Source organism: Temnothorax nylanderi, unplaced genomic scaffold, assembly GCF_030848795.1.
Source record: "Temnothorax nylanderi isolate EJ_2023f unplaced genomic scaffold, tnyl_v1.0 TNYL_tig0013_pilon, whole genome shotgun sequence".
NCBI classification, from domain to species: Eukaryota; Metazoa; Arthropoda; class Insecta; order Hymenoptera; family Formicidae; genus Temnothorax; species Temnothorax nylanderi.
In genome coordinates this window covers 1,549,211-1,563,583 of record NW_027249075.1, presented here as the reverse complement: position 1 = coordinate 1,563,583, position 14,373 = coordinate 1,549,211, and the positions used below count along the sequence as shown (strand labels likewise).

Here is a 14,373-nt window from a genome sequence, read left to right as displayed (position 1 = left end):
CGCAGACCTTTCCCTAGGTTTACGACTGTGGAATATCGAATGTTAATACCGACTGTCATTGTATCAGAAGTTTCATCCGAAACTTCGAATATGATGTCACGGCCCATAACCAGAGAATCGAGAATTATTCACCAATTCGGAATTCTCCTCGTTGCTCGTTTGCCCGTAAACTTGCCAAATATTTAATTTTACACCTCGAATAAACTGAATAAACTTATCTACTCGGCAAAATGGACATATTATCGATCGCAGTAATATGTCCATAACAATAGAATAAAAATCTAGATTCAATTTTTTTTTACAAAAGCGAAATAATTTGCGCGGAGGAAAGCCGATGGTCATTACAAGCTTGCTTATGAATAAGCCACTCGCGTGTTATCAAAGCGACGTCTCGAAGGACTCTGTGTTAATCCTTGGGAGGCAGCTGCCGAATCACCCCTCGGAGAGCCGCAAGTGGCGAGGCTAGCATAAACACGCTTAAGTTTTGGAGGTTGAGTGCTGCAGCCCGTCACTTGCACGGTCGCTATTCCACGAAGGGACTCTCCGCCTAAGTACTTGAGTACAGCAGGCACCGCCTAAGAGTTTGTTGCTGTTTCTTGTTCTTGCGTTACCTCCGTCGCCAGGCGGAACCACCCCTTAATCACCGTGGCAAGTTTAATGTCGCTCCGAACAACGCGAGTCGCATTGTTATTGTGGTCTTTAACGAACATTTCTCGACATATTTTTCGAGTGTAAGCAAATAACGAATCTATCCAGCCATCCTATCCATCGTATACGGGCAGAAATATCCCGTTTTATAATTTTATTTTCCAATATAATATCGAAAAGAGGAATGCAACAAAATTCATGTACCATCCTCATGTACTGTACTCCTCTTCTATTTTTTTTTTGCTTCTTCTTTTTAATACAAGGATCATACAGAAGAGGATCGGTTTTTTAATCAATCTGATATTTTGTGAAGAGAATACACTCTACGCCTTTATAGCGTCGTATCGAATAATAAACTTCTGCGATGCATCAGAGCTATTTTGAAATATCCATTTTATAAACCCGTGGTCTAGAAGCGCAGAACACAGCCGTAACTGTAAAAATAATCAACGTGTACTTCGCCCGCTTCGTTACTACTCATGTAATACGCTTCCCGTTTTACGACCCTCTTCTACTGACGTTCTAAGCCCGACATTACGCTAGCTACGGTACATGTATAAGGGAAAGCTTTTGTCATGATCCCTTACATCAACCGAATACATACTAGCTCAACTTCAAACAAAAATGTCGACATGAACTAACCATCAATGAGTATTCGGATTACATTCATTTCCGTGGTCCGAAGATCAAGCCGCTCAGCGAATTACGTTCTATCAACGACGTGCATTTTTCAGGAAAATTTCAACAATTTAAAAGATACATCAAATTTAAGTGCGCGATTTTAGAAATGGAAAACAGATCATATATCTGCTTTACGTCTGGTACAAACGTATCAAAGGACTGCAATCAGAACGAGATTCTGCTCACGAAAACGCATGCAAAATGCAAGAATACATTTCGAGTCGTATCTCCTACGTTGTAAAAGCGAAGTGTTAAATCCGTTTACGCGGGGAATCTATTCAGGTATTTATTTAAAACGCTCTGTCCATGTTCTTCTTGAGGGATTGGCTTGGGACCGAGGCATTTTTCGACTACCAACGAGGTAGTTCGCTATTCTGGAAGGAAGCGAATGGCAATGCATGCTGGGAATAGTACGCAGCAGCTGCATAGAAGTATATCACATTCTTTGAAAAAGAAGTTTCTGAATTCTATCGGCCCCAAGAGCTTTTCGGTTTAGACAGGGATACGATATAGACGAAATATTTATTTCCGAAGTTTTTGAAGAACATAGAAATTATTTGTCTCTAATTGAACAATTATATTGACATTAAATCAACATATACATAAAAAAATACAAAGTACTGAAAAATGAAGAATAAACCTTGTAAAATTAATGATTTAATCGCTAAGAATCCTTTTGAAATGTCTAATGATTCTAGAGAAGTTTATTGGGAAAAACCAGAATTCTATAAATTAATCAAGATTCTGAAAATAGATTGCTAACTTCACATAAATAAAGAATAGTTTATTAAGAAATGAAGGGAACAATATTGCTATAAAAAATATTAGAATAAAATGAGATTGGAACAATGTGCCATGATGAAAGATCAGTGAGGCAAGAAAATGAAAAAGAAAATAAAAAGGAAACTGAACACAATATCTTTCTGTACCGCCATTATAATCCAAATGCGGAAAAATTGCAAAATAAAATAGTATAAACTCCATTAGTTTTTATTAGTAGCACAATATATATTGTTAAATAATAACGTATATATAGGTATTCCTGGATTGCTGGATTATGTTCGCAAACAATCAAATGTCGGCGCGATCGCTCTTACGCGAGTAGAGCAGGCATTTTCTGCGTGAATATGTGGCCCGAGAGCGTTACTTCTGTCGAGTCTGCAGTACCGAGGGGAATATTGTCTCTGTCAGCGAATATGTTTTATAGCAACGTCGTAGCTAGAATGCGGCTATAGGCGGTAACATCGAGATGGATCGAGAAGAGAAAGAAAGACAGGGAGCGAAAGAGGGAGACACGTACTAGGTGGGTATTGGATTTGTAATAGGGGTCACAGAGCTATATAGGCACTCTTTCTCCGATTTCAACCCCCCGCGCGCAGAGCGTCGTATCTCCCATTCCGAAACGAACCACTTTTTCTCCACGTATAAGACGGTCGCATCGGCACAAGGACTATCGGTTCGATTGAATGCATTATTCGCACGACGGAGTAAAGAACTACCGAATTGTATTTGTGTTATTCCTCAAGAATTTTCTTCTCGCGAATACTACTGCCTGAAGGAAACGACTAACGAAGGAATCTAAATTCATCTCATAAATCGTGCAATTATTTACGGTTCGATAGGATAACTGTACGATGTACGAGTGCTAAAACAAATAGGAATTTCTGTAACAAATCGAAGCGCCAGTTATTATTGATAATATTCAATCGAATTCACGTAGCACGGATTGTCTACGATTTGTTTCAGGCATTTATTCGACGGTACTAGCCGCGTAGCGAACACAATTAAACTCAATTATAGCGTGTACAGTATGTTCTGACTGCGCTCGTAAAATAGAATGGTCTCGGCTGAAACGTCATGTCGGATATATTGAGTTGTACAGAATTATGAGAGGGCGACGTTTCTCCAAAGCGATTAATCCTCATTGGCCGAAATGCACGCAATACATACCGTCGACAATTGTTATATCGGACACAATCGGTTTCTTGTCACGTACGATACAAACATTACCAAAAATCTATTTTCTTTATTTAACTATATCGAGAATAAAATTCGTAGACAGATGATCTCTTTCACTCAGACCTTTACGATAATTTTCCGATTATCTTTCAATCGTATAGTCGTAAGAAAGGAGAGAGGACGAAGAAGAGAAGTTGATATCGCAGATAAAAGCTGGACCATTGTGTCGATATTTTTCCTCGGATATCTCGAAATGAACAGTGGAAGCCGTAAGGATGACTAGCCCGATTTTAACGGTAGCAACAAGAGGTTGCTACACCCGCAGGGAGCACCTATACACGTAACAGCTCCAAAGACGTCCGGTATTTCGATTAGTCCGATCCTTCAACGAAGCAGACAGGATGATAGCGCGATCGCAAAAATTCTCCTCGCCCTTCCATTCCCTCCCGCCGCCCACGCCGGTATTGTCGGATCGACTTGTCGGAATTTCGCGCACGTGCTGAACGCGAAAGTCTGCTCTTTCTTGTCTGGTACATACGTACGTGATCGTTGAAATTTTATTTCTTCGCGAAAAGTACGCTCGGCGATGCGCAACGCGGAAAAAAAGGGTTTTTTTTTCGAAAACTTCTGCGAAAGGAAGAAATAAGAGATCGCAAGAAAATCGTCGAACTGTTACCGTAGAACAAAAATTATATATAAACGTCGAATAAAAATGATAATACATCACATCAATTATAACTTTGCGATTTTCATAGAAGAATCCTATAAAAATTAGCTAAATAATAAAACTCTTTAAAAGCTTGGGGTTTCAACAATACAACTCCTAAATAATTTTTCATCAAAAAATTTCTTATCGCTGTTAAAAAAAGCAATTATGCAAATGTCGGCTGTAAATGTGGAATAAGAGCATAGCTGAGAAGAAACAGACATGAACCGTAATTCTGCGAGCGCTAATGCAAGCATATTTTCGCGAGTCTTATGCTTCTGGCTTGATGAAATATATGAACGGTATTTCACGACGGTCGCAATACACCCTGGCACCGCGTAAAAACATCGTTGATTTACATTTACTGTTAATTTATACCATTTTGTGCGGTGATTATGAAAATGAGAAGGCTATTGCCTAACTTTCTTAATTACTTCTCTAAACTGTTGGCGAGCGCTATAAGAAAAAGCTTTTGCGATAATTTAATGTAATTACTTATATGTACTTTTCTAACAAACTCTTCAAACAAATTTCTTTCATAAAATGCTTATCAAAAGACTACTTCATATTAAAAAATTTTCTGCTTCTAAATTAAAAAGATGAATGAAAAATCATTTAAACTAAGAATTCTTTTTAGAGTTCTAGACAAATTTTGGAAAAAATATATTTTAAAAATGGAAAAAGCGATCGTTAATAAATGCCAAGCACGTAAATGTTGTTTATCGCAGAAAACGTTTCTAGTTGTCTTCAGGTTTCGAATTGTTTCGAAGGGAAATAGGGATCTGCAGTGTTATACCCCATTGCTGGAGCACCAAATATACACAGCGTGTCTTGATTATGCGCAACACGTATTCTCAAACACAATCCCGCGACACTCGTAACGCAGGTGGAATTCGAGGCTTCCTCGAGTCAGATAACTGAATTAATTAAGTCTCCTGCAAATGAGGAGATACCCGTGTAACAAAGGTGAATTAACACTAATTCACATTCGTATATCCGGCACTCGTGCGCAAATATCGCGTCGGTATCAAAAAACGATGAGAAATGGTCGACGTAAAATTATAGGAGTAAAATAATCTAAACAATAAAACCGAATATGATACAAGAAGAAAATAAACTGAATGTAGTACCTACGACCGCAAGTGTGAAGATGAGAAAATGTGATGTCAATGCTTTAAGCATTTGCAATATCAATAAACAGCCACACGGTTGACCATTCAACGCGAGGAAGATTTATAAGCATCTCCGATGCCATCAATAATAAAATACAGCTGTGTGCGGCTATACCCGCCAGCTTTGCAGACTTCGCTCTCAAATATCGAGGGAAGAAGGGTAATATATATGCCGATATATCCTGATTGGAATCTCCCTCCTTCTTCAACACTACCCACCAACACCTTTTTTTCGCAATCCTTCTGCTCTCTCCCTCTCTCTTTGCTTTTTGCCCTTATTACGTCTCCTTCACGCCTCAGACTCAAATTTATTTTCTTTATTCCAAGTAAACCGCGTTTGCACGGTACCGTTGCATGTACCGGTGCTTTATGAAAAATGCTTTTACAAAAAAGAAGAAAGATAAATATTTATCTTTTCAATACGTGTATGACCATTGTCTTATATCTTATATCATGTAAACTTGCAAATATAATATATCTACTCAATTAAAAACTACTTCGTAAAAATTCTTCTTTCTCTTTCTCTTTTCTATTCCCTTAATTTAATAATTATAAATAATATAACAGTAAACTACGAAAATTTTAAGAAAGGTTTAAGAAAATCTCTTTGTAAGGCTTGTAAGATATATAAAGCTTCAGATTTATCAAAATAAAAGACTAAACTGGCTATATATTAAACAAACATCGTACTATTAGGTTACATCCTCAGAAGAGAGCTGAACATCGTCGGAAACGAGAGAAGGAAAACGAGAAGCAAAATGTTGGAAGAGGAAAAAGGGTTGTAGTAGGAGGTGTTCGTTTACGCAGTTTCAGACCGGCATAAATCATTGGAGGGCGGAATACCACAAATATATCATGTTCAGACAGTTCAAGAATAAAATAAACAACCCCCACCCTCTTTCCTTTATCCTCCCTTGCGGCCCACCACCGAAACCTCCGCTTTTGGTTATATTTCACGAGATTTCATTCCAGTACAATCTCCTACAATAAACCCGTGGTTTTCTCTAAGTCGTTGATTTACTTCGTGACTGAATAAACAGATATCTCGTTTAAGCTATGTATCAGAGTTGATTCTATGCAATTTTTCTAACCATAATTATTAATAAAATATTAATACATTGTTTACATATAATTTACTATATGTATATAGTATGATAAACTTTTAAGCAAGAAAATAGAAACATTATCGTTCATCTCATCATTGTATTTTAAATATTAAAATGATCTCTATGATTTTATTGTAAATAATTACTATAAAATGTTATAATTGCCTAAATATTACGTAAGCTTATGTAAGCAAAATAAGATTATTCGCGAAATTTTATAATTAAAATATTTTTAATTGCATATCCAAAATATGTCTGATACACACACACACAATCATAGTTTTCAACTCGTATAATACATAATAAACACTTAATAAGACATACAACATTCTGAAAACGAATGCTAGAGAATATCGGTGCAAATATAAAATATGACAAAAATTGCATGCACTTACCTGTAGACTCGGATGGCAGCCTAATTCCAACAAAGTTCGCACAACACCAGCGTGTCCTTTATTAACTGCGATATGAAGAGCTGTCTGACGCCTTTTATTTCGAGCGTTTAGATCGGCGCCGGCACCAGCGAGAAGCGCCATAACACCTGGCTCATCTCCAAAAGCAGCGTGATGTACGGCTCTATCACCATCTTTGTCCTATTTTCCAAACACGCGATATAAGTAAATGCAGTCCGGTGTACATCTGATATCTTCATTCAATTTGTAAAAAAAATACTTACTTCCATTTCTACATCCGCGCTGAACCGGAGAAGTATTTTAATAACTTCTAAATGACCGTTTTGACTTGCAGCTTGCAAGGCAGTGTGGCCGGCAAATACACCGTTAACATCGGCTTCTGGCCGTTTTAAGCATTCCTCGCATTTAGCAGCGTCGCCATTCGCTGCAGTTTTTACTAATTCTTCATTGACGTCACCAGAGACATGTGTCTCGAATAATTTCTTTAATAATGCTGATAACCGTTCTAGAAAATAAAGCAATACACACATTACAGTACATATTAAATTAGAAGTATATGATTTATGAAATAGGTAATTAGTTCAGTTTATTGTACACTTACCACCACTACTGTTTCCTGGAACACTTCCGTCGCTACTAGCAACTTTTGTGACAGCTTGAGGATTATACGTCCATGATGTACTACAAACTTCTACTTTTAAGTCTCCATCATGATATATTTGCTGTACTCTACCTATCTTTCCCAAGGTCTAAAAAAGATCATTCAGAATTAAATGCTGATTCAGAATTAAGACTAATAAAATATAAAAATAGACAGAAATAAAAATTTCACAGTTTTATTATTCAAAAATACTTACTGGAGCCATTGCCTCGGCCCATTCTCCATGACCACGCTGGAGTAATTTAATTTTTTCTATATCATGGCAAATTTGAACCAAATCTCCGACAGCAAAAGTCTGATTGTCGGAACTTGAACTAGTAACAGGGACGGGTATCTGGACTTTAGTGAGTACAGCAGGATTGAAAGTCCATCGATTACCACTTGGATAAGAGACAACAATGTCATGATCTTCATCAATACCGACGACCGTTCCAGTAGTGCCGAGACATTCAAACATACCGTCCGTCCAACCTCCATGGCCATGTTGTAGTGACTGTACAATTTCTAATTCCAAATCGACATTAACCTGTAGATATAAAGAAATAGTTATAATTTTTTATATGCTTTGTGCGTAACAAATCGTAAATAAAGAATAAACTATTCACCTGATCACCAATTTGCAGACCATGAGGTCCTGTTCGGCCTGGACCTTGCTCACCTAATAATGGCAAATGATCTCTATATACTGTTTGTCCTTTGGCATCATTAACCACTTTTAAGTCAGCCTGAAATATATATTATATATTAATATATATCAATATATAAAGCTATTTTTATTATAAAGCAATTAATGTTATAATACTAACCATTCCTTCAAAACCGACTCTATACAAATTTTTAGCGCCATTATCCCAAATAACGTAAGCCGCTGAGCGTGGACTAGCTGCAGACCAGTCTTGTATTTCATTAACTTTACCGCGACGACCATTCCCACCATCTTGATCTTCCCACTGCCAATCCACACCTCGAACAACTCTTGCACCAGGGAATATACCACGAATTGCAATCTATATTAAAATATTAATTAACAAAACACAACATAGTAAGTAATTTCCAAATAATAAAATTGAGAGTCATTGTTTATACCTTTTTGCTTTTCCTACGAGGTTCTAGCAAAACTCTTTCACTTCCTGGTGTAGCAATACGAAAAAATCTGTGTCGCAGGTGATGTTTATCCCCATGGTAGCAAATGGAACAAAGATCGTAGTTGCCGCATTCAGCGCACTTCCACCTTATTCCAAAGATAGGCTGCTGGCGACAAGTATCGCACATTGTGCCATCGTGCTTCACTCCTGTTGGTGCAGAATCCAGTATACGCAGATCAAAGGCTCCGGAACATCGATAATTAGCTGCTGTACCATTATCCCAGACAACCACAACCTCTTCTGGCGATTCAAAATTTCTGACGGTACCCACGTGACCTTCTCCGCCATCCTATTAAACATGATAAAAACGTGATAATTAAAATACCCTTTAGATCTCTGTTGCTAATGTAAGAAATCTTTCTAACAATATGGCTATGCTTGCCAGTAAAATATACATGACTCCAAATACAGATGTTACTCCTATTATTGTACAATTATCTGCCCATTAATAATTACGTACATTTTATACATAATATTGTAAAACCTAATGGTAATTTAAGTAAATACGCAAAGCACCTGTGATGCAATTAATTACGAAATGTTACATGAAATAAACAATATCGGAATAACCTTACAGCAAACTAAATTAGTCTTTTACAGACACATTTTTTTCGAAAAAATTTTCGAATTGTCGTCGCAAGATACGGAGAGCGGGAGAGCATTCGTCGCGAGTAATTCCGCGGGAGGAGAGTATCGCGTGCTCCGGAAAATATCGCATTTAACTCAGTTAACCTCTCAGTTCTAACCTGCTTTCCCCATTTCCATTCAGGTCCACGAATCACTCGGGCGCCGACGCCCTCCATCATAAAACGCGTCGTACGAGTACCCGTACTCGCACCGGCCTCCATCGCTCGTTGACAACGATTCCTTCGCGTATCTCGTTCGAAAAATCGCGGAACACGATGTCTCTTGTTAGCGCAAACACCGAGAGAGCCGAGAGATATATCACCACTTTGACAATGCGTCAAAACACGCGTTGCCAACGCGCGTTCGTCTAGGAACGTAACCCTTCACCCGATATTCGCGATACCGACTTGAAACGTTTTTCCAATTACGCCTCTCCTTACTGCGTTTATTTTGCAGAAGCGTACGTTTACATTTTCGCTTATTTGTCCCTTGGACAATCCGCATAAAACAGCAATATCCGTCCGTATATACCTTTATCTTTAGCAGAATCTGCTTGCGTAGCCGGCGAAAATGTAGAATTCGTTTCCTGATGTTGGCAGCCCTAATATAAACTCAGAACTTCAAACAACTCGGACTCTTATCAATTTAAAAATCCAAATACGAGACAATAGGCTTTTATCTTTTATGGAAAATTTTGTAAGCAAAACGAATAATATTTGAGGAACAAGCAACAGAGAATGTTTTATAATTTTTAATCTTGACGACGACGATTTATCGTCTTTTATGGTATGCGCGATCACCGCGTTGCAAGAACGATCGCGACGAAATTTTTACAAACGATACAATTTAATGTTAATTTTCTATAAAGTAAAGGTTAGGAGGAATAAAAAAGCACATATAAATAAATTTGAAACATTTGTAAACGTAACGAATTACGTGAACGAGCGAATTACGTGTTTGTTTTTGAACGAAAAACGGAACTGTATTCGTGGATGCACATTTCAGCTTATTTGCACTCTCGATATTCATACGCATTTCGGAGCAAGCTCGCTCCCTCGTTCGCGATCGTTATTGCGATCGCGACAAGCAAAATGCGAACGTCAAACGCGCGCGATCGTTCTCTTCAATCACTTAATTAATTATTAATTCCCGCACGAGAGGTTCAAGTTATTCATTATTGAGGCGTCTTAATTCCCGCGCGATTCACTCATTCGAAGAAATCGAAACGGAGTCCGGAGACGTGAATTCCGAGGTTATCGTTTCACTGCGACACGCGGAACGATGATTCCATTAAGATTCGGATGTATCGCGCTTCGAATCATTTATTTCTAACATATATGTACGTACATACATATAATTCACTCACCATTCAATCATCAGCGTCGGCGCACTGCAGGAGACCCGCCAAATCACAGCCGGCAGGGTGATATGTACGGCGTCCAGCACGGCATTCAACGTTCATTTCGTCTAGCGACGGCATCTCACTCGTTTCAGTCGACACGAAGAAGGAACGGAATATCGGGCGTATACGTTCAGCTTGCAACACCCCATAACCGAATTTCTTTTCGTTCACGAGAAAGGAATTACACGACCGACAACGTCTCGCACCGACGTTGAACATGTCGCGTATTACTTGCGCCGCTTGCGCGCGCCGTTGCCGCCGCACGGTCGGGCGAGACTCGAACGCGATTGGCTCGCGAGTCGAGCCCCCGGATCTGACCAATCACGTTCCGCCGCTCCGAGCCGCCGGCGCGGCGGCGCGGCGCAGCGGCAGTAACTAGACGCGACCATACTAGGCGCGACCGTTGAACATAGGAACTGCGTATCTTCGAAGTCGGCGCGCGATCGATTGTTCTTGTCGGTGAGCGGCCTTGCCGCTTGTTTTCTTCGATGTTCGGAGTACCGTTACCTGCGGAAATCATTCGGTCATTCTCCCGGTAAATTTCGGACAGTTATTGTGAAGTATTCGTGCTCACTGCTCCGTGCGCCCGTCCGTCGCCGTGCTCCGTGCCGTGGCTGTGGGTGCTGTCAGCTGTGTGTTTTTCGGAACGCGCTTTTTTCCTGCGATTGGCACTCCTGCTCCTCGTTTTGCGGGAATAATCGACTACGCGCTCAAGAATTCGCAATGTATCGAAAGTCGAAAGCGTCTGTCGGACAGTGTCGGAATGAATGTGTCGTGTGAATCGCTCGAGGCGGAGACGTCGAGGCGAAAGTACGGCAAATGTGATTATGTGATTTGTGAGTGATTTGCAGTTTCGTTGTGCATTCACGGGCGATAATCGTTCGTCTCGCGGTCTCGCCGCCATATATCTGGACTCTCGAAATAGTGTCGTGCCTTGAACGCTGTGCCGGAATTGTAATGTGAGCTATCTCCGTTTCTTCTCGAAAAGATTCGAGTGACAACGTGAAATCGTATCGAGTGATTCGAGTAATAGCACGCGCCGTGTGATACAACACCAGTTCGTTAATATTTCTTATTTTCATGTATTTCGTCGTGCCGCGTAAGTTAACAATCCGCGACTTCTCGTTGTGCAAGGTATTAATAGTGCAGTTTTACATTCGCGAGATTTATCGTGCTCGATCCCGTACTGTGCGTGCGATATTTAATTTTACTTGTATTTTTGATTAATTAACTGCGTGTCTTTACTAGCTGTCCACTTGATTCGCGTGGTGTCGCGCCAAGTTACCGACATTTTCGAACATTTCGTCGTCATTAACGTAACGCGGTGATGAACGCGGAACGAATCGGGGCAATCGGCGTCGCGATTCTTTCAAATTTTCCCGAAAAATCCGTGTTAGAAAATGTGAAAATATTTTGGGAAATATCTCATATTTATATAATTTAATTTTGTATTATCTGCTTTTATATTACAGAGTAAAGTATTTCCTTCCCCATGGGTACGACCTTGGCGAGGTGGGAAGGCCCAGTACCCAGTACGAGGATTTTACCCAAGCAAAACTCTCGTTCTGCTTGGATAAAAATCCAAAAAGACGGGGAAGCTAACGTACCCTCCGTCCGCCGATATAATTGAACAAACGAACCGCAGCCGGTTCGTCGCGTTTGTTTCGGGAGTGCCGTACAAGTATTCGGACTAAAAGACTTTTTCAAAGCCTATTTGAAGAATATTACGGCGTACTTGACGGAATATTCTTCTCATGGGCTTTATAAACGGGAGTGCCGTACAGTATTATCGCGCGAGAAAGACTTTTACTGATAATTAGTCCGCGCGCGATTGTAATTTGTTATCCGCGAGTGTTTCTCGCGAGTGTCCTGTGCGGTGAGAGGAGAAAGGAGGAGAGACCTAACGTCCTGAGAGGAGGAGGAGGTCCGAGAGAGACATCGGGCACCGGCGAAGCAACCTTGGGGTAAGTATCATCTCTTAGCTACATAAAATTGATAATTCGTTTCCATTTATTCGAATTGTTTTATTTCGATAAGTTAAAAGTAATTAAAGACAGAGAAATTATCTAAAATTTTATTCTTATAAAGATATTTTTCGGTAAACAGTAATTGTATTGCTAAATATTTTATTGAAAGATGACTTAGAGGCCAATATAATGAATTAAGAATTATCTTTTGAAATGTTGATTATTTTGAGCGCTTCTTTAATTTAAATCTTATGTTTGTATGTTACAGTATCATCGTAGCTACGTGGCTGAGTAACTCCGCCTGTTGCGCATCGGGTTGGTGAGTCAGAATTTTTTTTTTTACTGAGGTAACGAATCTACGATTAATTAAATACAGAGCAAATGAATCTCGATACATGTCAAATTATGACAATAAATTACAGTATAAATTTGTTACATCTCGTAGATCCGTTGCCTTAAAATGGATGGGCTAATCTAATTATGGCAAATATTTAATCTTGGTGTCACCTGTTTATTGATGTATATATTTGCGATTGTGCTTGAGGAAATACTCGCACAAATCGCACGCACCGAACTCTTAAAGAGCTCATATTATCGTTTTATATTATTTTATTGAATTATGTTGACGAACCGTCGCGTTTTATGTAAATAATTTTTAAATAAAATTTTAAATATTAAATAAAATATACATATATCAAAATATTTTATTGAATCAGAATTTTAGTTCGTGAATTTGAATGAGTAAAGTACCTATATATGTAGTAAATTAAATTTTTGAAATTTTTGTTACGTAAATTAATTCTACTTACAATTAAAGTAATGATTTTAAAAATATAAATTTTTTATTTAGATTTTTTAATAAAATTATTTTTATATTTTTCTTGATTATATTTTTCTTGAACAAAAGAGATAAGAGTAAGTAAAATATTGTGTTAGGTGTTATAAAAAAAATATCTGTAGATATAGGAAAAAATTATTAATTAGTTAGGATATGTGTTATTTACATCCATCTATTCCTTTCCATATATTTATCCAAGATTAAATATATAAATCGATGCAAAAAAACAATATATAGATATATATAATGAATAAAAAGGATAAGAAATATTTCGATTTTATTATGCTATTTATTTTATAGAAAGCGCGATAATGGTTATTAATTACTTAAATTTATTTTAACAAAGCACCGATTTTACCTCGGATTTTACCTTAATTTTTTGTAGCCTATCCATCTATTTTTGATTGAGAAATTGGCTTTATGCCAGTCAAGTGATATATGATGTGAGATTGTAAATATTCTGTTGAGAAACGCTGAAACTTTTTAAATTACTTTAGAATTGACCATATAGTACAATTATATATTCAATTTTGTAGTAATATATATAAATGTACCAAAATTATTTTGATATAAAAAATGAAAAGTATAACGAGGTATATTTATATCGATATATATATGAAAGTTTATAAAGATTTGCATATAAGTATTATTCAATTATAACAACGCGATTATTCATTAATTGTAATATCCAATGGAAAAAGTATCTTTTTTTTAAATCTCACGTCATTTAGTCTGTATATATCTTACTTGATACATTTTCAAGATGCGTACTGCATGAACAATATGCACAGTTACGCATCTTCATATTTTCGTGGTCAGTTTTTCGGAATCGGCGGTGGTGGTGGAGGGCCTTTATAGGTTGACCTGGGGGTCGATTGTGTATCTTGAAATGAGGTGAAAATTACAAAAGTGAGGAAATTCACTAGCGTATCTACGATTTCATTTGTCGAAATCTAGTAAAATCTGTTCACACTTTTGTAATTTTCACCCCGCGTTTCAAAATACACAATTGAACTCCTGTTTCTATCGGATAAAATTTTAGTTAAAA

General features: G+C 38.0%; 1 protein-coding gene and 1 long non-coding RNA gene across 2 annotated transcripts in view; one reads left to right on the top strand and one right to left on the bottom strand.

Annotated features, from left to right (window-relative positions):
* Positions 1-9,455, bottom strand: part of Mib1 (mind bomb 1) — a 355,660-nt gene extending 346,205 nt beyond the window's left edge. Inside the window, exons 1-8 of the mRNA XM_071697844.1 lie at positions 9,238-9,455; positions 8,433-8,780; positions 8,153-8,353; positions 7,952-8,071; positions 7,543-7,872; positions 7,287-7,434; positions 6,949-7,190; positions 6,668-6,865 (exon numbers count right to left, since the gene is read on the bottom strand). Coding sequence (XP_071553945.1) covers positions 6,668-6,865; positions 6,949-7,190; positions 7,287-7,434; positions 7,543-7,872; positions 7,952-8,071; positions 8,153-8,353; positions 8,433-8,780; positions 9,238-9,339 — 1,689 coding nt within the window. The 5' untranslated portion in view covers positions 9,340-9,455. The remainder of the gene's footprint in view (positions 1-6,667; positions 6,866-6,948; positions 7,191-7,286; positions 7,435-7,542; positions 7,873-7,951; positions 8,072-8,152; positions 8,354-8,432; positions 8,781-9,237) is intronic.
* Positions 9,456-12,046: 2,591 nt separating this feature from the next.
* The window catches only part of LOC139768023 (uncharacterized), a 97,612-nt gene continuing 95,285 nt past the window's right edge, over positions 12,047-14,373 (top strand). Inside the window, exons 1-2 of the long non-coding RNA XR_011717265.1 lie at positions 12,047-12,484; positions 12,756-12,806. This is a non-coding gene — a long non-coding RNA (uncharacterized lncRNA). The remainder of the gene's footprint in view (positions 12,485-12,755; positions 12,807-14,373) is intronic.